A 25,056-nucleotide genomic window follows, 5' to 3' on the forward strand; every position below is an offset into this window, starting at 1 on the left:
AACTACTCGCTGCGTAAAAAAGTTTTTCCTCATGTCGCCTTTGGTTCTTTTGCCAGCAGGCGGCGCTGTTTCCCGCCGGGTGCAGATACTCGGAGTTGCCAGCGGGCGGCGCTGTTTCCCGCCGGGTGCAGATACTCGGAGTTGCCAGCGGGTGGCGCTGTTTCCCGCCGGGTGCAGATACTCGGAGTTGCCAGCGGGCGGCGCTGTTTCCCGCCGGGTGCAGATACTCGGAGTTGCCAGCGGGCGGCGCTGCGGCGTGGTTGCTGCGGCTGCGCAGTGCGGTGCGGAGCGGGGTTGAATATGGCGGAAGCTCCAGTGGAAGAGAGCGTGAGCCCGATGCTGTTACCAGGCAGCACCGGCTCGGTAGCAACGGGCCTCCTCAGCCAGCTCCACGCCACCTCCTGGGACCCAACCCTCAGCACCGACTGGGACAGCGAGAAACCCTCACAGCCGTGTCTGCTCCGGATCAAAAGGTAAAAATACACTGGGGTCAACTCCCAGCACGGGGGGGTTCACTGGAGGGGGGAGGGTAACACCCGGGGGGGGGGGGGGGGGGAGAGAATGAGGAGTGGTGAGGGGGTACACTCCGGGGGGGGAGGAGAGTGGGGAGGGGGTACACTCCGGGGGGGGGAGGAGAGTGGGGAGGGGGTACACTCCGGGGGGGGAGGAGAGCGGGGGGAGAAGAATGAGGAGTGATGAGGGGTACACTCCGGGGGGGGGGTGAGGAGGGGTACACTCGGGGGGGTGGGAGTGGGGGGGAGGAGAGTGAGGAGGGGTACACTCGGGGGGGTGGGAGTGGGGGGGAGGAGAGTGAGGAGGGGTACACTCGGGGGGGTGGGAGTGGGGGGGAGGAGAGTGAGGAGGGGTACACTCGGGGGGGTGGGAGTGGGGGGGAGGAGAGTGAGGAGGGGTACACTCGGGGGGGTGGGAGTGGGGGGGAGGAGAGTGGGGGGGAGAAGAATGAGGAGTGATGAGAGGTACACTCCGTGGGAGGGAGGAGAGTGTGGGGGAGAAGAATGAGGAGTGATGAGGGGTACACTCCGGGGGGGGGGGGGGGAGAGGAGAGTGAGGAGTGGAAATACCCGGGGGGGGGGGTGAGGAGGGGAGACTGAGGAGAGGGGGAGGAGACTGGGGAAGAGGGGAGAGGGAGGGCAGACTGGAGGGGAACTAGGGGGAGGGAATACAGAGGGAAGGGCAGAATGGACAGGAGACGGTGAGAGAGGGGGGAAGTGGAGGCTGGTGGGGCACGAACTTAGCTCTGCCACTAACCTCACTCGCACCCCCTTCAAACCCAACCCTCTCCAGCCATCACTACTCTCAATTTCAGTTTCGTTTCTTAAAAATTCCCCTCCCACTTCCAAAAAATGTATTTAACTTTTTTTGTTCACTGCTCTTCTCTCTTTCCCCCCCCCCAAGTAAATAACTGATCTTCTCTCACCCCTGGTTCCAGGTGATTCCCTTTCCCTCAGTCATGGAGGGGTCGTGGTTCTAACGCCTCTCTGGCTTTCGTTCTGCGTTGGTTGTGAGGGGCTCCTAGTTTCGGGTCGTTGTTCCGCTGTGGGTTTGAGACCCTCCGCCCTGAGTAAACTCCCACCTGCTGGGCTTTACGTCCATTGATTGCTGCCCAAGGCGACGCCAACTTTTCAAAAGTTTGCAGATGTTCCACAGAACTTTTTTAATTAAATTTTCCCTGTTTTATTTTTAAGTATCAGAAAGCCCTGTCAGCATGCTTGAACAGTGGAATTTAATAATTATTTGTAGGCAAGTGTAGAATCTTCTGGAGAAAGAACAGTATAACTGGCAGTATAACTAGTCCATCATAGTCAAGAAAGGTACCGGTCTGAGACACTTAATGATCAAATACACTTTAAACACTGGGAGTGTGAACTGAGTTCTGTGTTTTAAAATTGGTTTCAGATTCACTTTAATTCTCAGTGCTGGTGCTGTTTACAGACCAGTTGTGTTGGGCACAGGATTGTCTTCAGTGCAAAGAGCCAGCCATTGGAGAGGGCTATCAGTGAAATAACGATCACTTCAATGCGTTGCAATGGTAGCACAGTGACGCATTCTGACACTGGAATATTACTTTGTTAAACTAGGAAAATAAATTTAAATGAGTGAAAAGTAAATTTAAAACGTGATGAGACAAACCTTTTTTATTCAGCGCTAAATGTTTGCAGTAATCTGCGAGAGAGGGTAGAAGGAAAACCATTGGGAATGATCAGAATGCAGGTGAATGTTGCAAAAGGAGAGTCAGGGTAGGAGAGGAATAGGCTTTGATGGACCGAATGGCCTTTTCTCATTCCTGACCTTACATGCCCTTGACTTTTGTTTCTTTTGCTGGGTGTAAGTGTAGTCACTTTTGTAATATTGGAAACACAGCAGCCAATTTGTGCACAGCAAGGTCTCACAAACAGTAATGAAATAAATGACCAGATCATCTGTTTTTTAGTGATGTTGGTTGAGGGATAAAAATTAGCCAGGACATGGGAGAACTCTCCTGTTCTTCAAAGTAGCACTGTTGAATCTTTTACGTCCACCTGAGGGAAGTTGGAGCCTCGGTTTAACGCCTCATCCAAAAGATATGGGGACATGAACGGGGTTGGAGAGAAACTTGGATGAAGGAGAAATTCCATGTTAAAACAAAATTGTAATTGATTGATCAGCTGCTACAGCTGGATGAGAAGTGGGGAGTCAAGAGGGGTGGCGGGAGGTGAATAACAGTAGTTGAACTGTTGTTTCTCTTGCTACTTATTTGTCCACTTGGCCTGATACCTCCAGCTGAAAAGGCAGGCTCCCAGACTGCACTCAGTGCCCCTCAAGCTAGCAACAGGCAAAGCAGAGCACCCTGGCCTGACTTGTGTGCTCCCAATTTTCTTTTTTCCTTCCCTCAGCTGGGAGACATTGCTGGATGGACTCAGCACCTACCCTCTCAGCGCAGCTCGTATCAGCAAAGGAGCGAGCCTCAAATACGTGTCCCTCCCCTCTCAGCGGCACTATATAGCACCTTTATGTAGCAAAACGTCCCAAGGCGCTTCACAGCGATTGTCAAACAAAATTTGACTCTGAGCCACATAAGGAGATATTAGGACAGGTGATGAAAAGTTTGGTCAAAGAGGTAGGTTTTAAGGAGCAACTTAAAGAAGGAGAGGGAGGGAATTCCAGAGCGTTGGGCCTAGGCAGCTGAAGGCACGGCCGCCAATGGCAGAGCGATGGAAATCGGGGGATGTGCAAGAGGCCAGAATTCGAGTAGCGCATAGATCTTGGAGGGTTGTAGGGCTGAAGGAGGTTACAGAGATAAGGCGGGGCGAGGTCATGGAGGGATTTGAATAAGAGGATGAGAATTTTAAAATGGGGCATAGTAATGATTAATTTGGACATTCTGTGGGATTCCTGTTGCTGCTCCAATAAATGATGCACAAGGTCGCCACAAGCTATTTCCTTATTCAAATAAGGCGACAAGGAAATACAGGTTTTGGATTACGTATAAACTATAGCTTCCTTTCTGTGGATTGTAGGATTCCTGAAAGGCCTTGGCGTGATCTCAACATTTATACAGATCAACCTGGTGAATATTGTTCACATGTCCTATCCAACCAGTTCCACAGGTGTGTTGGCCTAAGGACACAAGAGTTTGCTCTGCCACTCAGTTATGTTTAAATGATCACTTGGGGATCTTTGCTGTTGATGTGACCAACGGATGTAATTGGTCTGTTTTTAACCAAGGTTTGGCACAGAGTGGGACTTGGCAGTTCATTTACAGTGTCAGTCGTGGCTCAGTGGGTAGCACTCTCGCCTCTGTGGTCGTGGGTTCAAGTCCCACTCCAGAGACTTGAGCACAAAACCTAGGCTGAGACTCCCAGTGCAATACTGAGGGAGTGCTGCACTGTGGGAGGTGCCGTCTTTTGGATGAGATGTTAAACCGAGGCCCCACCTGCCCCCTCAGGTGGATAGAAAAGATCCCATGGCACTATTCAAAGAAGAGCAGGGGAGTTTGCCCCAGTGTCCTGGGTCAATATTTATTCCTCAACCAACATCATTTTTTTTTTGAAAAAACATTATCTGGTCATTATCTCATTGCTGTATCTGGGATCTTGCTGTGCGCAAATTGGCTGCCGCATTTCCTACATTACAACAGTGACTACACTTCAAAGCGCTTTGGGACATCCTGAGGTCATGAAAAGTGCTGTATAAATGCAAGGTTATTTTTATATATTAGACAGGCACCTTTTTTCCAACGTCTGGCACTGGAGCTAACTCCCTGTTACCAAACTTTGGCATTTGGGGCCAAGTGCCCTTTTATTGAGTTTTAGCACTGGGGGGTGATCATCTCTCTTTTAAGGAGCCTTGACATTCGAGATGGGTGCCTTTTTACTGAAGTTAGGCATCGGGGCATAGATGTCCTGTTACAGTCGCCCTTTTGTTGAGGTTTCACAAGTTACAGTAAAACATCACAAAACTGGAGCCGTGTTTTAAAAAAAACACGTTACAATCTGAACTACTGACTACATGCTGTCCAAATTCTGACAGCACCAGATGCTGTACTAAAGTTCAGATGTTTAAGTTCTTGAATATAATTTTTTAGCTGGTCCATAGGCAGTGATAAAGAGTGGTGACTCTGCCTCATTGGAACCCTCTTTTCCACCCCCCTCCCCAAGCCCTTTGCAGGAGCGCAACTACATCAGCACAGCCTGGAGGTTGAACCTGGGACCTTGTGGTGTGCATGTCTCAAAAGCATAGTGGGCAGGGGAAGCTGGACCCTGGGTTTTAATAAAGGGACCTATTATCTGTCCAGCTGGTAAAAGTCTATTGGGTCTGGAGTTTACTTTCAAGCTTCTGATGTACTTTATTGTGAGGTTGCAAAAGGATTCCAGGAAATACAAACCGCAGGTGTATGAAGCTATCATTGTTCTGCCTTATAAGCTTTGGGTCACCTGGCCCAAGCAAACTGCCATCCCGATCATTGCTGCCATATCATACCCGACTACAGGATTTTCCAGTGATCGGTGATATAAGGTAAAGTAAGCTGAGTTACTCGGATCAAGATTCAGTGTCTCTTTTGTGGAAGAAGCACAGAATTTATAGCTTTATGAAGCATAATCAAAGCCAATGGTTTTCATTTTCTCACCGAGAAATGGAACGAATCATGGAATGGGATCTTAAAACGCTGGTTAAAAATCACAAGCAAGAAAATGGAATTTAACTTATTCAGTCCTGATTCAAACTCCATCTTTGTAACACCACCCTGTGCTGCACAGCACTCCCAATGGGTTAGCCTGTTCACCAACCCCTGCTGACAGCAGCAACTTGCCTCTGTGACATTTGTTGTGCACCCAGCCCCTGGGTGGTGAGTGAGAGAAGCCCAGGGCAACTCGAGCCATTGTTAAATTTCTCCTCTTGCTTTGCTTGTGGCAGAAGCAGCTCGCTTCGGATTGGTCCCTCTTTGCGATGGTCCCCTGTGAGAGCAGGGACTTGCCCTTTGCAGCCTGGCTGAAACCCAAAATGTCAGCTGTAACCTTTTTATACCACAACTTGGAAACAGAAAGTTGTGTAAATGCATCCAAAGATTCCACAACCATTGCCGATTAAAACTTACTTCAGTTAAAGTCAGAATGTAGTGGAATCATATTCTGATCAATAGGTCAAAAAAAACTTGGCCGTGGACTTTGCTACACTCAGCAGTACACAGTTCCTCCCCTTCTCTTTCTCTCCTGAATATTATTTTTCCATTAATTGTAGTCTACCTTAAAGGTACGTACTTCATCCCTGGATAGGGAGATGAGCTGGAATTGGCGTTCAGCATTTTCATTGTGATAACTTCACGCACAAGTGAAGTAGTGATTTTGCTGCTTGCTGTGATAACCCAGTTCACGATCTGCCCCATCATGTCAAGAGTTTGGTGGGTGAGCTGAGGGTTACTATATGTTTTTAACCTGTAAATGCTAAATGCTCATCTCCACTAAGGAGCTCACTTGGAGGGATTGCTAAGCCCAACACAGCAAGACTGCAGAATTAACAACTTGCAATGATACCACGCCTTTACCGTGGAAGAACATCCCAAGGTATTAACAGAGGGGAAAATCCAAAACGAAATGGACACCGCCATAATAGGAGAGTTAGGAGAATGGTGGAAGTGATGGGTTTCAAGAAGGCCTTTAAAGGTGGAGTGAGAAGAGGAGAGTAGAGCTCAGGTTGCTGAAGGCCCTGCCACCTTTGGTGGGGTAGAGGGTCTAAAGGGTGTGGGAGGGTATATAAGACTGGAGGAGGTGAGATGGGGTGAGGCAGTGGAGAGACGTGAAGATGGGGTTTTTAAATTCATTGGGGATAGGGAACCAGTTTTGATCAACAAGGGTAGGGGACAATAGATGAGCAGTAATTCGTGTGAGACAGGATATGGGCAGATGAATTTTGGATCGGTTGGAGTTTATAAAGGGTGGAGGATTGGAAGCTGGGGAGGAGTATGATGGGGAAATCAATTGTCGAACTAACAAAAGCATGGCTAAAGCTTTCGGTGGGGGTGCGATACGGGCAGTTGACAGCGTGCACGCGGAAGTGAGCAGTTTTGGTGATGGATGGGATGTGGGATTTGAAGCTCGGCTGTGGGGCAACCAGGACAGTAAAGTGTCTGATTCAGCCTGAGGTGGGTAGCCAGGTGGGGGGATGGAGTTCCCGCTGTCATTGGTCCTCTTGTTTCAGCTGTTAAGTCAGCACACCTCACACGGTCAGGTTAAGTAACTCATCTCTGTCAGTTCTCTAATAAGGTTATCAACATAACCTTAAACAAAATAAGGGCTGTGGGAAACGGGAGTAGGACTAATTAGATAGCTCGGACTCCTCTGGGTCCTGATCACTGTCCCATGAGTCCTGTTGGAAAGTGGACATTGGGTGCAGGTAAGGTTGATTTGGACTGTGATACACCTCACAGTCTTACCAGCCTGCTGACACTAGCTGTCTTGGTTTAGATATGAAAGTTGATCACCTGTGGTACTGGAGGGGATCTCCAGCATGGAAGAGCAATGAGAACTTCAAACTTATTCATTGATGCCTGTGGAGATAGAGGAGGGTTCAGCCGCTGCTTTTGTTCGAAGCCTGTTTGTACCAGTTATCTGACTGAATCTTTTTTAAAAAATAAATCCGGCTTTGAATACTTCTACTTGAAGGCCTCATGCTCTCTCTAAAGCCTGGACTTGGATTTGATATCCTGTCCCACAGACTGAGCATGTGCAGTCTGCATAAACGCCCAGGAATCTACCAGTGAGTCAAACCCCACGTTCCTCGCCCCAAGTTCAGCTAAGCTCCAGGTTTCTCCTCTGCAGTGATGCCATACTCCAGGATCACACCTCCCTCTCCCACTCCATGCTGCTAAAGCCCACAGACGTCCCCACTCCCTAGTGCTGCTGATCATCACATTCAACCTGCATATCTTCATGCTGGGTATCTGGGCTTTTTTTTTAAAAAAAGGGTAAATGGTTAAAATTAAATAGATAAAGGAATATATAATAATCAAGGACACTATGGGTTTAAAAAAATGAATTGGTAACTTGCCTGAAAATGGTGCCCCCGTTTCTTAAAACAATCTCCTACATTTCAGCAATTTTTTTAATGTGCTGTTGAATGATTACATAGAATTTACAGCACAGAAACAGGCCATTCGGCCCAACAGGTCGAATGGCCTGTTTCTGTGCTGTAAATTCTATGTAATCATTCAACAGCACATTAAAAAAAGTGTTTATGCTCCACATGAGCCTCTTCCCTCCCTACTTCATCTCACCCTATCAGCATATCCTTCTATTCCTTTCTCCCTCATGTGCTTATCTAGCTTCCTCTAAAATGTATCTATGCTATTTGCCTCAGCTACTCCTTGTGGTAGCGAGTTCCACTGTCTAACTACTCTGGTTCTACGTTCTAAACATGTTGGTGTTTATGCTCCACACGAGCCTCTTTCCACCCCTCTTCATCTCGCCTTATCAGCATAACCTTTTCCTTTCTCCCTCATGTACTGAAATTGCTCCTCACCACGTGCTGCTGCTCCTCGTATACTCCTGTTAAATTCAAAACAGTCTGACCTTCATGGAGCTGAATTAATGTATTTGAGCCTCAGGACTTAACAGTCAATGGTGATATGGCACAGGGAATTTGATTGTAGACTTATGAAGTGGGAAGCCAGGAAAATGAGCAACTCGTTTAATTTCTGGCCTGCAGTCTGTTTAAACGGCTGCCCTCTGAATAACATGACACAATTGGCAAGGTCTTCTAGCATTTCAAAGGCTGCGTTTCACTCCAGGTGGCGAATTCACCACAAATTCCGAATGATCTCGGCCGTACTGCTTTTTGTTTTGGTAGCGGGGTGTAGAGGAGAGGAAAGTGAAAAACCATTGAGGGAGCAGAATCGGAAAGCTGGTCATCCCGAGCCCCAACTTGTACACCCCCCGAGCGCATAGCCAGTCCACTCAGTTAGATAGCAAGCTGCCGAGATCTGAAGAGGGAGCTGGAAAATCATTTATCTGCCCAAAAGTACTATGGGGAGGAAATCGCCCTCATTTCCCTCCCCCACCCCACCTCGTAATGGTAAAGTGGGCAAATGCATGAGCCACGACCAGAAAGAACCCGTCCTTTTTCTCTGGTAAGTGCTGAATTAACTGATCTCAGCTTGGACTGTGGTGTGAGGGCTACAATTGGCCTGAGTGGCCCAAGGCTGTGGAAGGGGAGAGGTCGGAGTTCCCGCTCCTGATTGTTATCCAGTGATCCCCGCCGGAAATTGTACATGTGAACGTCTGGTAAGGATAAGATGAAGCTTGATTGTGATGCATTCCACAATGGAATAGCCTTCCAACTCAGATGTGAAGAATGTTCACAAGGCCACGGCGCAAGAGGACTGCAGTGGGTGTGGAATTATACTTCAGCACACAAGTCAGGGCCTTCAGGAGAGACGGAGACAAAATGGGGGCAAGGGGGGTGGGGGCAGAACTCACTGCAGCAGGAATTCACAATTACATAGAATGTACAGCACAGAAACAGGCCATTCGGCCCAACTGGTCCATGCAGGTGTTTATGCTCCACCCGAGCCTCCTCCCTCCCTGCTTCATCTCACCCTATCAACATATCCTTCTATTCCTTTCTCCCTCATATACCTATCTAGCTTCCCCTTAAAAATGCATCTCTGATATTGGGCTCAACTATTCCATTTGGTAGCAAGTTCCACATTCTAACCACTCTCTGGGTAAACATTTCTAAAAGAAGTTTCCCCTAAATTCCCTATTGAATTTATTAGTGACTATCTTATATTTATGGGGCCTAGTTCTAGTCTCCCCCACAAATGGAAACATCTTCTCTACATTTACCCTATCAAACTCCTTCATAATTTTAAAGACCTCTATTAGAATGATTGAATGAGTTGGTTGCTGTTTTAATATTGTGCTGTTTTTGTTTGTGCTGCAGGGACATCATGTCTATTTACAAAGAGCCACCACCAGGGATGTTTGTTGTTCCAGACCCGCAAGATATGACTAAGGTGCGACTGAGACATGTTACATGTTACACAGCGCATTATTTCATGTAGCATCCAAACAACTGTGATACTGAAGCATTGGACTCGCTACTCCATTAGAATAGAGTTAAAATCCATATATATATTTTAAGATCATTGGCAAAAGAACCAGAGGACCAGCAGATTCAATAGTAACTTTCAAAAAGGAATTGGATAAATACTTGAAAGGAAAAAATTGCAGGGCTACGGGGAAAGAATGGGAGTGGGACTAATTGGATAGTTCTTTCCAAGAGCCGGCCCAGACACGATAGGCCGAACGGCCTCCTTCTGTGCTTTATGATTCTATAAAAAAATTAATACTATTTGATCTTCCGTGGAGTTGCACGCAGAGAGTCAAGACCCAGTGTGGTGTTCGGGTGAAGCGAGGTTAGAAACAAGGCATCATTGGACCAATATGTGCAGATGTAATCACGCCCCATTTTAAAGTCATACAGTCTTATTTTTCAATATTCCATTATAAATTCCTGTATCCACAATTATGATGGAAACTGCCTGCGTGAACTTGTCACTCTGTAATCGCATCCTTCTGCTAGTGGTGGCAATACAGCACCTCCACAGGCAGAAGGGTATAATTACAGTGGGGCAAGTTTACATACACAGTCCCCATTAGAAATGTGGACATATGAATTTATAATGGCAAAGTTCACAGGAATTGTGCATTTTAATGTATTAATAGAAGATTATATTACAACACAGTACCATAAAGAAAAACATCAGTCAGCTTGTGTTTAAGGGATGTAATTTACTGCAGCTGCCTTTACATATCTGTTTATAGATATTGCCCAGTGTGGGGCTCAACCTTACAGATCAGGAGGTCCCTGGTCTGTGCTGACCTTACAGATATCTGTAAACAATTTTACAACACCAAGTTATAGTCCAGCAATTTTATTTTAAATTCACAAGCTTTCGGAGGCTACCTCCTTCCTCAGGTGAACGATGTGAGGAATCGTTCACCTGAGGAAGGAGGTAGCCTCCGAAAGCTTGTGAATTTAAAATAAAATTGCTGGACTATAACTTGGTGTTGTAAAATTGTTTACAATTGTCAACCCCAGTCCATCACCGGCATCTCCACTTACAGATATCAGCCAGGGTGGGAGTTGCATGCTACAATTGACTTTGACCTTCCTGGGGTTAGGAAGTGGGATGGGGTGGGGGAGAAATAGCCACGGGTCTTGCTCCTGATGCTCCCCAGTGACCCCTTGCTGGAAAGTGCCTGACCACGAACACGATATGAGGACAGGACTGGGCTCAGCTACAATGCCCCCAAAAAGCACATTGCCGGTCAAATATGATTTGGAGCTGGAATCTTAGCTGATTTCCCCTCCCCCACCTCCGTCTCTAGCCCCTCAGTCCTAAGGCCGTCTGTAGGTCTTATTTCCTCCCTGATTGAGGTCAGCTTACTCGGCACACAGTGGGAATCAAACCCGGATCCTTTCCGTTTTACCCTAGAATGCTGCTGTCAAATAGTTGCAAAGTGTGCAGGGTGGCTGAGGATTACGGATGTGGAATTTGTAATGGTGCAATTAGGAACCGATTTGATTGGGGTTGTATAATGGAGTGTATATTCCACAGGTGAATTTTACTCTTGTCTGTTAATGCCCAGCAATGTCTCCTGTCCTTTCTGATCGGGACTTCTGTTTTTATTGCCTACAGATCCATGCATTAATTACAGGGCCTTTCGACACACCTTATGAAGGAGGCTTTTTTCTTTTTCTCTTTCGCTGCCCTCCTGACTATCCCATCCACCCACCGAGAGTCAAGCTCATGACAACTGGAAACAACATTGTGCGGTTTAACCCGAACTTCTACCGGAATGGCAAAGTGTGCCTCAGCATACTTGGGTACGCACAGATTAAATCACAGTTAAGAGAGGGTAGTGCATATAAAATAATGGGTTGTGGGTGAATTACAGATGTAATTGCTGGTGTAACTGCTGGTTTGGGCTAAACTCAAACCCAAAAAACAGTTAAGGGTTTCATCCCTCAACCATCCCTTATTTTGTGTAATATTAGGCAAATGGCTATTTTTGACCTTTCTGAGAAAAGTATCAGGAATCTGGGTCACAGACAAGACCTTGCTTTTAAAGAAGCTGTACAATGTCACAGGCACAAGACAACAATCAGCACTTCACATCAGGGATGCAAACTCCTATAACGTTTTGTGCATGTAAATGTGCAGTTACATTGTGTCCTTTTCAGTGCCTTTTTTGTGTGTGTGTATGTATATATATATATATTCAGACAGACACAGAGTGGGAGATAAAGTCTAGGTTAAAGCTGCCTGGAGCACAGTTCAAACCTGTGCTGGTAACCAATTTAAAGGGAATGTTTGGACACTGATTCCACAGACTACTTCATGATGTAAGTGTGCTGATGTTTTGCACATGACCAAGGGACTTGGAGTGAATGCTCACATCATTTTGAGTCATCACTTGGCTTCTACTAAGAGATTTCTACTGTATTTTTACGGCAATGCTTTTTTTTTAAGCACATGGACAGGGCCTGCTTGGAGCCCAGCCCAGAGCATCTCTTCTGTGCTCATATCCATTCAGTCTCTTATGACCGAGAACCCATATCACAACGAGCCAGGTTTTGAACAGGTGAGCTGAAGTACATTTTAATACTGGTAAAGTTTTGAGTTCTGCTTATACATTTGTAATTTTGATTTAAAATAAAAACTTGCTTCTAAGGTGAAGCTAGATAAGTACATGAGGAAGAAAGGAATGGAAGGATATGCTGATAGGGTTAGATGATGAAAGAGTGGAAGGGGCTCATGTGGAGCATAAACACCGGCATAGACTAGTTGGGGCGAATGGCCAGTTTCTGTGATGTAAATTCAATGTAATTCTGACGGGTACACATCTTCAGAGATTCTTGGTGATCTCCAGAGAGCTGGGCTGTGTAAAAGGAATGCAGTTACGTGATTTAAGTCTCGAGTTTAAAATTTCTGTCAATCCAACCTTCGTGCTAGTCTGCAGTTTTGAAAGACTCTGTGCTTCCCCTTATGTCTGTGAGTTTATCCAGTGTAGTATTGAGCCATAGAGAACAGGTTCCAATCATAGAAATTTACGCCACGGAATGACGCCATTCGGCCCATCATGTCTGTGCCGGCCGAGAAAGAGCCATCCAGCCTAATCCCACTTTCCAACTCTTGGTCCGTAGCCTTGTAGGTTGCGGCACTTCAAGTGCATATCCAAATACTTTTTAAATGCAGTGAGAGTTTCTGCCTCTACCACCCTTTCAGGCAGTGAGTTGCAGACCCCCACCACCCTCTGGGTGAAAAAATTCTCCTCGGCTCCCCTCTAATCCTTCTACCAACTACTTTAAATCTATACCCCTGGTTATTGACCTCTATGCTAAGGGAAATAGAGTGGATAAGAAGGACCTATCTAGGCCCCTCATAATTTTATACATCTCAATTAAATCTCCCCTCAGCCTCGTCTATTCCAAATCACCTCCAGGTGGGGAGAAACTTGTGGTACGGGGCAGGGGTGGTATGGATGTGGAGACTAATAAATATTTTAAAATATATTTATACACATCTGTAAAATTGCAAAAAGAAACCTTTTCCTTATTTACTCTTTAGGAGAGACATCCTGGAGACAGTAAAAACTATAACGAATGCATACGGCATGAAACTATCAGAGTAGCTGTTTGTGACATGTTAGATGGCAAGTGTCCCTGCCCAGATGCACTAAGGTAAGTCCTATATAGCACTAGTAATAGGGACATAATTAGAAACTTGCCGTCCCCCGGACTATTGGATCTAGCGTTGTCTTGCATAATAGGGCCGTTCAACTCTGTGTAAAATGGAATTGGTGCTCAGAACTATGAGGGGTTTTGATAGATAGGGAGAAACTGTTTCCACTGATTGGAGGGTCAGTAACCAAAGGATACATTTAAGATAATTGGCAAAAAATCCAGGGGGGAAATGAGGAGAAATTATTTTAAGCAGCGAATTGTTACGATCTGGAATGCACTGCCTGAAAGGGCGGTGGAAGCAGATTCAATAATAATTTTCAAAAGGGAATTGGATAAATACTTGAAAAGGAGCAAGGCTACGTGGAAAGAGCAGGGGAGTGGGACTAATTGGATAGCTCTTTCAAAGAGCCAGCACAGTCGTGATGGGCCGAATGGCCTCCTTCCGTGCTCTATGATTCTATGAATTCAAATGACTAGTTCACAATTTTAGAATATTGACACTTTCCCATTGAAACATTTCAGAATGGGGGTGAAGGAGGCAGTGGAGAGTAGCTAAACCATCACAAAGACACTCTACATAAGCTCCCAGCACTTCCATAGCCAGCCACCCACAACCTGTACTGCACAAAGAGGGATATGTTAGACTGCTGGTTAGATTAGACAAAACGCCCAGGCACAAATTTTGTCTTTTATAAGCAGCTTGCGCTGTTCAGCAGTGTGCAGCATTTAACACTGTATGGCTGAAACATAGCTCAGTGTCCAGCGTTTAGGATGTCTTGAGATAGTGAAAGGCACTATATAAATGCAAGTTCTTTCTTTCTTTAGATGTTGTGTTTATCACCCAGTCATCTCTCAAGTCAAGGAAGCAAAGCCACATTTTAGTGTGTTTAGCCATCATAACTGCATCTGGCACAATGGAGGGCACCTGAAAATTGGTGGATAATCCAGAGTCCCCAGATTCTAGGCTCTCACAAATGGTGCAGCAATACCCTCGACTTGGGAAATAAGTCAAACTAAGTATAAATAACACACTGAATTTAATCTTTCTTGGGCTGCAAGGTTGAGTTGTGCCGGGCAAGAGGAGGTTGGTGTTAGCAGGTTGTGCAAGGAAGTGATGGCTCACCCAAGCTTCTGGCTGATAACTGGAGTAAGGATATTGGAGATTTCACTAATTATATGGTTTTGCATAGAATGGGTCAAAACAGCGAGATCTATCCTCCATATAGGAATCTGTCCTGTCTACTCAAGACTTGAAACTAGGTCATTAATCAATTATTGAACATTTCTGTTAATAGCTTTTTCACATTGTCAGGTTTGCAAATTTGTAAAAAAAGAAATCTATAAAGATGCATTTTATGGCAGTAAATTAAGTTTTATTTCAAAATGGACGCACCAGCCTGAAATATTCACTAGTTAAACTACTGAATGATAATTAATGTGATGCTTTCCATTCTCTCAGAAGTGTGATGGAGAAATCTTTCATGGAGTTCTACGATTTCTATGAACTGTCTTGTAAGGACCGGCTTCATCTGCAGGGACAAACCATGCAGGTATCATAGTCATCTTCTCCCCTTTTCCACTCACTCTCGTTTACTACAAGCTGTCCCTCATCAGATGTGCCTCCTCAGATTTGCCCCCTGCTCCCTTCCAGCCCAGCTTCTGACCACTCTTGTCCTCGGCTAAATGATCGCTGGCTTTGTAAATACCTCCCTTTACAACTACCGTCATTGGCCCCTTTTTCAACAAAAAAAACGCCAAACTTTAACCACCCCATTTCTAATCGTTTTTTTCCCTCTGAGATTGTTAGATGAGGAGTATTCTTATAATTTACTCATAAAAATAATAGCGTTCACAATATTATGTTAGATGTTCACAGGTTTATTAAGCATACAATAATAATTATTATTGACAATAATTAAATATGCACCTAACAGCAACACTTACGACAAAACCTTGCGTGTCTTAGCCGGGAAATTCAAAATACATTACAGTTCCGGTATAGTTGGCTGATCAGACCTTCGAATGCCAGAATGTCTGTTTCAGCACCCACTTTTTATACCTTTATTTTTTTCTAACCCTTCTACGTGACAAACCACACATTCCTGCATTACCTTTTACATTAGCCTCTTCCCTTGTCTCTGATCAATAACTAGTTTTAACAAGTTCTTTTTCCATAAACCAGTACAACTGCCCTACTGGGTAGCACTCCCTAACTTTCTCAGGTAGGTCCTGATCTCCAGGGCCTTCCTAACAAAGGAAGCTTTTCTGCTTTATCTGTGTACCCATCGCCTGCTTCTGAAAAGGATGATGTTGTCCCTTCTGCAGAACTTATCAACGAATTACTAGATTGTCTTTTAATTAAATTTATTGTCTAAACTGACTCTTGCTTTAAGGTTAGTCTTAATTCAACAGATCAGTGGTTACTGCATCTAAATTGACTCATTCTTCCTCTGACCAGACAAAAGCTAAAAGCTAACATCGCTACAACATAAAAATAAATTAATAGCAATATAACATTAGCAAACTTCAGGACAGTCGGGTTAACCCTTTCCTTACAAAATGCTCAAATGTGTCATCACCACCCAGCTCCATGCTCATCTCTCGCATTGCTCCCTGCTCGGATTCCTTCAGTCTGGTTTCTATTCTGCTCACGGCATGAAGATCACATTGGTCAAAGTCAGCAGCAGCCCCTTTGTCTCAGTGACTGCAACGCATTATCCCTATTTGACCTTTCGTGACCTTAGATATGATCAACTATTCCGTCCTCTACCACTGCCTTCACACGGTTACACACCTACCTGTTCTGAGGTAGCCATCGTAGGAGACATTTTGGCTACTCCTCTCCTACCTGCACATTCATTTCCAGAGTACTCCTTGGTCCCGTCCTGTTCTGCATCTACATGGCGTTCCTCAGCGACTTTATTCAAAACCAGAGGGTCAGCTTCCATATGTCCACTGACAACACCCAGCTTCACCTCTCTGGCACCAACCTTGACTCCACATCTGCCTCTGTGCTGTCTGATTGCTGGAAACCTTGCAACTTAGCATTAGAAAGATTAAAGTCATTCAGTTTGGCTCCTGCCAGAAACTGCACCCTATTTCCCCAATTCCATCCTTCTTTCTGGCTGCTCGCTGAGATTGAATCCAACACAACCTCTGTCTTGTTTCATCTGAGCTGAACTTCAAATTCTCATATTGTATCCATACCAAAGACCATTACAGTGGTCACTGCATCTAAATAAAGACATTTCTCCTGAATTCCCTATTGGATTTATTAGTAACTATCTTATATTTATGGCCCCTAGTTTTGATTTCCCCCACAAGAGGGAAACATCTTCTCTACGTCTACCCTATCAAACCCTTTTATAATTTTAAAGACCTCTATCAGGTTGAGGGATACTAGCTCTGGGGAATAGAATGTTTTTCCACTTTGACACCCAATTCCCATGTCCAGTCACTCGCAGTTGTAGATTCAGGGTAAGATTCTCTTTATGCTGCTTTAACTGTGTGCTTCACTTTGACCTACAAAGCACACTGTGCAGTGTAGTGTGCAACATTTCCATTCCCCAAACCTGCTGGCCAGTCACTGAGTATCGGTGGTTTTATGCTCTAAATTTGTGTTCGTGAACAAATCGGTTGAAGCTTGCCCAACTTTGTTTTGCCTGGAATCATTAGAGCTATTAGAGGGAAGAGACGTTAATCTCCTGCCTAGTTAGATTCTCCTGTACTTATGCTACCATTTCCCCAGAAACAACGATTTACCATGATATGTATATATAGGAGGTACAAGGCAGCAACATGCACTGCTCCCGACAGTAATGTTCCTTGAAAATGTTAACGTCGGTCTATAATTGTGTGTGTGTATATATAGTGATCATTTGGAACTTCACCGCGCATGTTCTTCCTCTCGCAGGATCCATTTGGAGAGAGGCGAGGCCATTTTGATTACCAGACCTTACTGAATCGCCTGCAGGCAATAAGGCAGCGATTGAAAAAGAAAAATGAAGCAGAAGCAATAGAGCCAGACTCTGACAGCAGCTCTTCAGGAACCGAGCAAGACAGTCAAGGCACCTCCTATCCCTAGAATACGAACACTGGGACAGGCCATGTCTGTGATGGTGAGGATCCGAGGGAAGTTGGGCTGCTGAAGCTCAGCCGTCCAGGAGAGAGACCTCTCACATGGTTTTGTATATAGACCAAAGATCTGGAATCTTTGTGGGCAGCCTGTTTTACTCAGCTTGCGCTTTGTAATGGTAGAAAGGAGAGAGAGAATTGGCTTGGGTAAGAATCACTTGATTATAATTTCTTTTAAAAAATCATTTTAGCTCTCCAATCCATACTTTTTTTTTTGCAGGATGCTGCTTTCACTGTAAAGCGTTGCTCTGTAATGCCCAGTTTGCCCAACAAGGGGTTCCCTGTGCCCCATCCATATCAGTATAACCACCTGTAGGTGACGATGTGGACGTTTTGAGTTTTTTTTTATACTGAGATACACATGGGAACGCCTCTGTGGAGACATTCTCTGGTGTGTTGAGAGCGTCCAAGTATTTATGGGTTGAAGAGTTACACATTCAGCCATCTTACAGCAGCAGCATATAGAAGTTGGCCTTAGGCTGGTGTCTGTCAACTGTGTTTAAATGTTAACCTCAAAATCTACAGAATTAATTCACTCCATTTAAAGAAAACTTTTGTTGAGATGTTGTCAGATCTGTTGCAAATTAATACACATGTATCTGTTTAAAAGGCCCTTTGATCTTGCTAACACAGTCCAGCACTCATTCGTTATATACATGGCAAGTGATGCAACTAAAAAAAACTGTTTACTAAAGGGCTGCTTTTTGTAAGCATCTGTATTAATGACATTTGATTGTAAAAATTTAAATGTTCCTTTAATAGACAATAGGTCCCCACTTTTAACTCTCTTGGATAAAACCTGCATTGTTCACGGTTCCCCCTTTTATGGAGGATTCCTATAATACTCACTGAGCGCACTCCTCACTGATCTATGGTACAGCTCGCTTTGTTTATGGTTCCCTCTCCTACCAAAGTACTAACTTTATATATTAAAAAAAATAAGACCCAGTCTTATAACGTGTTTTATACAGCTTCCCAAAGATGCATATTTTTTAAAGGGAGCTGTACTATATACCGTTCACCCGCTTGAGAGAGACTTGGCCTGACGCTCACTGCAGTTTGACAGCTTTGTTCCTGACTATTCCACAAATAGAGATTGGCAAATGTAAATATAAAAAGCTCTCATGAATTTATTGCAGTCAGAATTCTAATCAGACGTGTGGTATGATATTGTTGATTAACTCTGGACCGGGTGGCTGCAAATTATCTGGAAGAGTAACTTGTTCTGGGATCAGTTGCCCATATTTAGTAGAAAATTTGTTTGGGGGCGGGGGAGAAATTAAGTGGCAACCACAATAAAGATCTAACTAAGAGCAACTTAGGCTAAGTGTTTGTTAGAAAAATCTGCTGAAAATATTCTGTTGACCAGTTGCCACAGAAAGTCTTGCATTGTGTGTTTATGGAGCAGAAGATCTCCCTCTCGATCAGATTTGGAGATGGTTTTGTGGTCATGTTGAATGCATTTCTGGTTCAGCGATGTGCTGTTCACAACTTTTTTTTATACTAACTTAAAACTGGAGGTAAATATGAATCTTTTTTCATGTAATTTGGCCTACAAACTACACCCAATGTGGTTTTCTTTTTCCCCCTGTGACTTCCTAGTGTTACATCTCACTCTCTCAGATGTCGGCTCAAATCCAGTCCCAGAAAAGGGGCTGTTGAGCTGCCCTTGCGTCCTGAGTAAGTGTCCACAGTCGGTGTCTGTTTAACCTGTTTGACTTGCTGTTGTCCACTGAGGATTTGGTGAATGAAATAACCTACCACAGGGAAAACTTTTAAAATGTGGTTGTAGACCTTGCTTGTGAGGTCCTGACGTGACCATAAGTGATTGCCGTACCTAATCAAAGAATTCTCAATACCACTAGGAAAGATTCTAGTCTCCCGATTGCTCGATTCACTAAGCAGGGCAGTTTTTTTTTCTTTTTTTAAACTGTTGTATACTTTTTACTTTTTTAAACTTCTGTATTCCTCCCAGGAGTATTCCTCCACTCCTGGAAGGAACTCTGCCCATCTTTGCTACGTGAGCAGCCAATTGGATAATGGAATAGCTCCAATGGAGAGTGGCCCAGCCTCGTCGTTTTAACAAAATAGCAGCCAGTGAAAAGAGAGCTTGTCGGAATATCGGCTGAGAAGGAGATTCAGGATCCAGGCCCTCTGAATTTGGTGCTCAATTCTGAGGACTGTCACACGACTTCCTCTCACTCCCAATGCAGTTTAGTCCCAACTTCAGTTTTTTTTTGTGACCAGGGATTGTGGATGGGAATAGTTTCTAGATCATACCTATCACATCGGTACAGGCGTGTTACTGGGTTTATTTCATGAGTGTGAAAAGATTAGAAAGGAGGGCCATTGACGACAATGAAATAAATCCACTCCTTTTGTGGTAATGTGAGTTCCCGTGTTCTCTCCCTTGCAATCTTAATCTCCCCAAACCCTGCATAATCTGCTCCCAGGGTCTCTGGTTTTGGTCCTGTGTGCTAATCACTAGGAGAACTGTTAGTTACCTGACCTCTGCTCAGTCTGGAACATTGCACCTGATGCCCCAGTGCTATAATGCCACTGTTTATTACTCCCAAGACATAGCACCACTGCTGTATTCTACAGGCATACTAACTTTAAAGGAAGATTTCAATGCTGAGATTTTCCACAAGCAAAGTGATGAGGTCCAGCCTGACAGCAGTGTAACAATTTCTTGGAGACAGACTTTTCTCCCTCAAAACACTCTCACGCATACTCGCTGCATGTACTGTAGCAGTGAGAATGTAGTGGCTTCCACTTATTAAAAAAGTCCAGAGTTTCAAAAGCTTATCCGTAGTGTGACATCACAGGAGGTACAGGCCAGAGTTGTTCACCCCGTCACAGTTGGAATCTCGCATCTTCGTCGTGTCTGATTTGCAGCGAGTCTGTAAAGTTCTATCATTTCCCGTATGGCGTCACACTATCAATTCAGACTTGTCCCTGGACACCCAACCAAGATTACCATTTCAGTTGGCCCAAAAGATGTTGTTAAGCACCTAGAACCGCTCAGTCGTAATGAATGTGACGTAAATGCTTCTTGAAAGGTTAGCCAGAAGATAGTATTACACTGATCTGCAGCTCTCGCCAGTCATCCCAGGCTGACCATCCATGAGTATTTTCTCAAACTGACGTATTGATGTAAAATATTTTTACGCTCTACAGGCCTCCATAGACCCGTAAATTTATAATTTGAGGATCTTCAGGTGTTGAAGGAAAAGAATCCTTGTTTGTCTAAAGTTTTTGGCAGGAGATTTAAAGCTCGACATATCAAGACTTAACATCGCAAACTATTTTTTTTCTCTAAATGATGTTGTCTCCATTTAACATAAACCGTTAAATGAGCTCCCCGCCAGTTCAGTTGGTAAATACATCTGGCACTGTGGAACTGAGCCGCGCAGACCAGCAGTGCCTCAGGTCCAATTCCTGGTGTGTACTGAGTTAGCTGATTTCAGACCAATGTTGTAGTTCACCTCAGCAGCCATGGGCCAATCAGCCAGTGTTTCTCTTCCTGATCAGTGTCCAGCAGCCCCAGCTGGAAAGTGCATGCGTGTGGAGTTTGGGTGAGGACAGGATCGGGTTCAGATGTAATGCTCTGCGTGGTCGAGCAGCCTGAAATTTGCCCCATTAAGAATGGCTTCTTGGGCCAGGTACAAAGGGAGCTTTTGCTGCTTGTCCACCATTCCCAGCAAGAGTTTGGTGCTTTCAGGAAAGAAGGGGGGGGGGGTTGGTAAAGTTTAAAGAGGGACTGTTTTGTGGACATTTCATGTCTGGGATAACGTTTCTAAATCCCCTAAAATTAAGCCATGTCAGAGATTATATCCAGGTGAGATGATCGCTGCTCTTGTCCTTCTCAATCTGCAATTAATGGCAACGGTCAGTGTGAGGATTTTGCGCCTCTAAGTGGATAGATTTGATATAATACCTAATAAAACAACAAAGACACTTTCTGGTTCAGATATTCCTGATCCAAACTGTTGGGAGTTCCCAATCAGATTCCTTTGCATAATGACTTCCACCTTGTTTCCCAGGATTTGAGCTGGCGTCAGAGGACCTTGGCAGCTACATGTAGCAGCCCATTTCCATTAGGATGATGACTGGGGTTCTCTTTCCGCTAATCTGGGCTGCATAACCACATTATCGCCAAAGAGATCAGACGATTTGCTTTGCAGTGTATTGTGTTGTGTGTATTTTATAATTTACGTTGTAATGTACTGTCACGGCTCAATTAGGCACCTACCCACATGCAAAATAAAAGCAAAGCATGGTCCAATAAAGGAACGCTGGGATGTGATACCACTCAGCTCATAGACTAGTTTACACTGCACCGATATCCAAATCCTAACCTGTTACAAACACAGTGGAAGCTCTTTTATAGTTAAATTTCATTTGCAATGGAAATGTTTCACTGTACCCAGAACTGCTTCATTGATCAGTACGGATACCGACTTTAATCCACAACTGGTTCATTGATTAATGCTGATACTGACTTTAATCCACAACTGGTTCATTGATTAATGCTGATACTGACTTTAATCCAGAACGGGTGCTACATTTTCTCCTGCTTTCAAGCAGGTTTGTCTTTCTGATCCAAAACTACCCATGTATTAGAACAAGTGCTCTCTTGAGGCTCTTTCCTGCAGCTGAACTGGAATGAATGCTTTTATCAAATGTAATTTAATATGTTTGGTCAATTTAAATAGATTAACATAGTATTTGATGACTGGTCCAACGGGGTTCTGGTCATTTGTGAGGATTATTGCACTGCTGTATATGGGCCGAAGGATAAAAGATTGGTGCTCTTCGATTCTCACTAAATTGTGATTAGTTTCACTGTAAGAGGGGTGTTGGTCTATTCATTTAGAGCAGTAATTTGTCGAACTGGAATTTATTGTCATATAAATGGATCCCACAGAATTGAAGGGTGTGGCTCCATGATTGTTAGCAAATGGAATTCAGGATACAGGTCAGTTCTGTTTGTAACCAAAAGGCTTGCATGAGTATTGTTTGCTACAGAAGTGCGAAAATCTCAGAACAGGATTGTGTTAATGGCTTTGACTTTGGACACATGACCTCCAATAGAACAGAATGTGAAGGATAGTGGGAGAGGTGGGGTGCAGGGGAAGAGAAAGTTGGAGAAATTAAAACCAAAATAAGAATTGCATTGCCCTATGTTGTGTGTTCATCAGGATACAGTTGATACATACTGGTTGGGATCTAACCAAGTGGCATGTTATAGTAGGGTGCACCTCCTAGAAAACTATGGCTTCATTACAGGAATCCGCCGGGAACCCTCTCAGTCCGTACTTAAATCCTACCGAGTACTGCTTGTTCTGTTCGATTGAGTCATGCACTGACATGGTTACTGGTCACAGAAAAGCTGGTTTCATTCTGTGTGTGAACTCTACGCGCCTCACTTTAAACAGTGATGCACAACTGTTTCCAATCCCAAACGGCCATCGTTTGTGACATTGATGGGGGGCCCCCCCCGGCGCTAGAGATGGCGAAGTACGATCAGGGTGAAGCCGCTTAAAAGCAGCATTTCATGGGAACACCACACGCACAGAGCTACGAGGTATAGGTAACGTGAGAAATGTATCTTGTTTGAAGGAGAGGGTTTTTTTTAAAAGGCTTACAAACCAGGGCTCGCAGAGTTTCTCCACAGAACCAGGAAGGACTCATTCTGGTCAGGTTGCCCCTCCCCTGGGAGAGTATCCGCTGCCTGCCATTGGTGTATTTTGATTCCCCTCTCTGCACCAGTCAGATGTTATCTTTTCACTTTTTTGCTGTTGAACCCAGTTGCTGGAATTTTTTTTATTGTCCAAAGTTTAAGATCTGGTCTACACTCGATGGGTAAATGTGGGCCGCCCAAAGCAGGGTGTTCTCTGATACATCCCCTAGTCTGAGCAGAGTTGGCAACAGTTGGGAGTTGGCCTCGGTGCTCAGCTGGCCTTCCCATCTCCCCCGCCCCAGGTTGCTATCCAGTGGCATCTGTGGCTGGAAAAGTGCTTGTGCATCGGGGCAAGAACAGGCACTTTCCCACCAGTGAAGCTCGCCCCTCTTGGTCAAACGCCCTGCCGACAGTCACTGCGTGAGTTCACAGAGTGAGTAGTGGCCCATTTGCATGAGCTGCCCGGGAGATTGCTGGTGTCAGTGAGCTGCACCTCAGCAACAGATCAGGAGGAGAGAGAAAAAGAAAATCCCAGAGGTAAGAACTTTATGTAAAAGGTCTACGCACACAGCTACTTTCATGTATCAAAAAAAACTACTGGTTGGAACAGTCTTGGTTTCTAATGTTACCTACACCCCGCTGCCATGGTGCCTTGTAAGACAAACCACCTGGGCCAGATGGAGCAGTTGGGAGAGTGTCTGGATATTTAAGTACCAGACACACTGTTGTACTAGTTCTTGTCTCTCATCAGTTCTTCTGATGAAGAACTCACTTCTGTACCTGGTGGGTGGTAATTCACCAGCTTGTTGTGACACCCCTGAAGTGGCTACCAGATATAATTTTCCTGATGGATTACTCACCGTGGGTTATACCCTCGTATGTCAAAATGTTAGTGAGCTGGTACTTTACCCAAGGTAATAGGAGGGAGGGGTGACGTATCAGTGAATTGTTTGTGGGTATTCCCATTCTGAAAGGACAATTCATTAATGCTGGTTGGATTAGGCAATGACACTGTATTAACAGATGCAGGTGGTTAAAGACTGTCTAATCGTGGTTAACAACTAATATGCAAACTAGGAAAAAGCACTGATGTTTATATTGTTTCATATTGTATATAAGTGACAATTGAAATTTTTGGTGCAATAAAATTTGCTGATGGCAGAAAATTTCCAAAATTGCATGATTCTTGTGCTTTGCTTCATTCTCTGTGGAGCCAAGAGGGGATGGGGCAGTGGATTTTGTTGTGTTTTTTAATCAGTGGTTTAAAGCAACAAGCTTAGAATCTCACAGTACAGAAGGAGGCCATTTGGCCCATCGTGGCTGTGCCGGCTCTTTGAAAGAGCTATCCAATTAGTCCCACTCCCCTGCTCTTTCCCCGTAGCCCTGCAAATCTTTCCTTTTCAAGTATTTATCCAATTCCCTTTTGAAAGTTACTATTGAATCTGCTTCCACCGCCCTTTCAGCCAGTGCATTCCAGATCAGAACAACTCGCTGTGTAAGAAAAACTTCACTTCTCATTTCATCCCCTGGTTCTTTAGTGCATTTTCTTAAATCTGTGTCCTCTGGTTACCGACACTCCTGCCAGTAGAAACAGTTTCTCCCTAATACTTCTGTTAAATCTCCCTTTAACCTTCTCTGTTCTAAAGGAGAACAATCCTGACTTCTCCAGTCTCTCCACATAACTGAAGTCCCACATCTCCGGAGAGAGAATGCACTATTTTTAAAGCGATTTTTCTTCCCCAGTTTCTCCTCCTTTGAATGCAGCTGAATTATCTTAGGATAGAGAGAGCAGACTCTGGCAGCTCTCCAGTAACATTTCCAGGTGGCTTTTGAGAGTCTGGAAGGCAAATGTCGAGCAGACTATTGAACTGTGAAAGGCATGATCCTGTCCTCATTTGAGACACATATACATGGCAAGGTCATGGGATAGTGATCAGTGGAAGCTGGTTGACTTTATACCTCCCAAAGCCCAGAGGCTGTGAGGCCAG

General features: G+C 44.6%; 1 protein-coding gene across 1 annotated transcript; it reads left to right on the forward strand.

Moving 5' to 3' along the window:
- Nucleotides 1-257: 257 nt before the first annotated feature.
- ube2z (ubiquitin-conjugating enzyme E2Z) lies at nucleotides 258-24,243 on the forward strand. The gene is made up of 7 exons (XM_067968754.1): nucleotides 258-473; nucleotides 9,439-9,511; nucleotides 11,201-11,388; nucleotides 12,035-12,146; nucleotides 13,133-13,245; nucleotides 14,708-14,798; nucleotides 17,162-24,243. The coding sequence occupies exons 1-7, from the start codon at nucleotides 301-303 to the stop codon at nucleotides 17,330-17,332; spliced, it is 921 nt and encodes a 306-aa protein (XP_067824855.1). The 5' UTR covers nucleotides 258-300; the 3' UTR covers nucleotides 17,333-24,243.
- Nucleotides 24,244-25,056: the final 813 nt, after the last annotated feature.

Source organism: Heptranchias perlo, chromosome 30, assembly GCF_035084215.1.
Source record: "Heptranchias perlo isolate sHepPer1 chromosome 30, sHepPer1.hap1, whole genome shotgun sequence".
Classification (NCBI taxonomy): domain Eukaryota; kingdom Metazoa; phylum Chordata; class Chondrichthyes; order Hexanchiformes; family Hexanchidae; genus Heptranchias; species Heptranchias perlo.

What these genes read in the sequence shown, in the direction of transcription:
- ube2z (XM_067968754.1), top strand. Translation starts at nt 301, where the DNA reads ATGGCGGAAGCTCCAGTGGAAGAGAGCGTGAGCCCGATGCTGTTACCA. An exon ending in ACCCGCAAGATATGACTAAG is followed by an intron (nt 9,512 to 11,200) that starts GTGCGACTGAGA and finishes TATTGCCTACAG; the next exon opens with ATCCATGCATTAATTACAGG. An exon ending in GTGTGCCTCAGCATACTTGG is followed by an intron (nt 11,389 to 12,034) that starts GTACGCACAGAT and finishes TTTTTTTTTAAG; the next exon opens with CACATGGACAGGGCCTGCTT.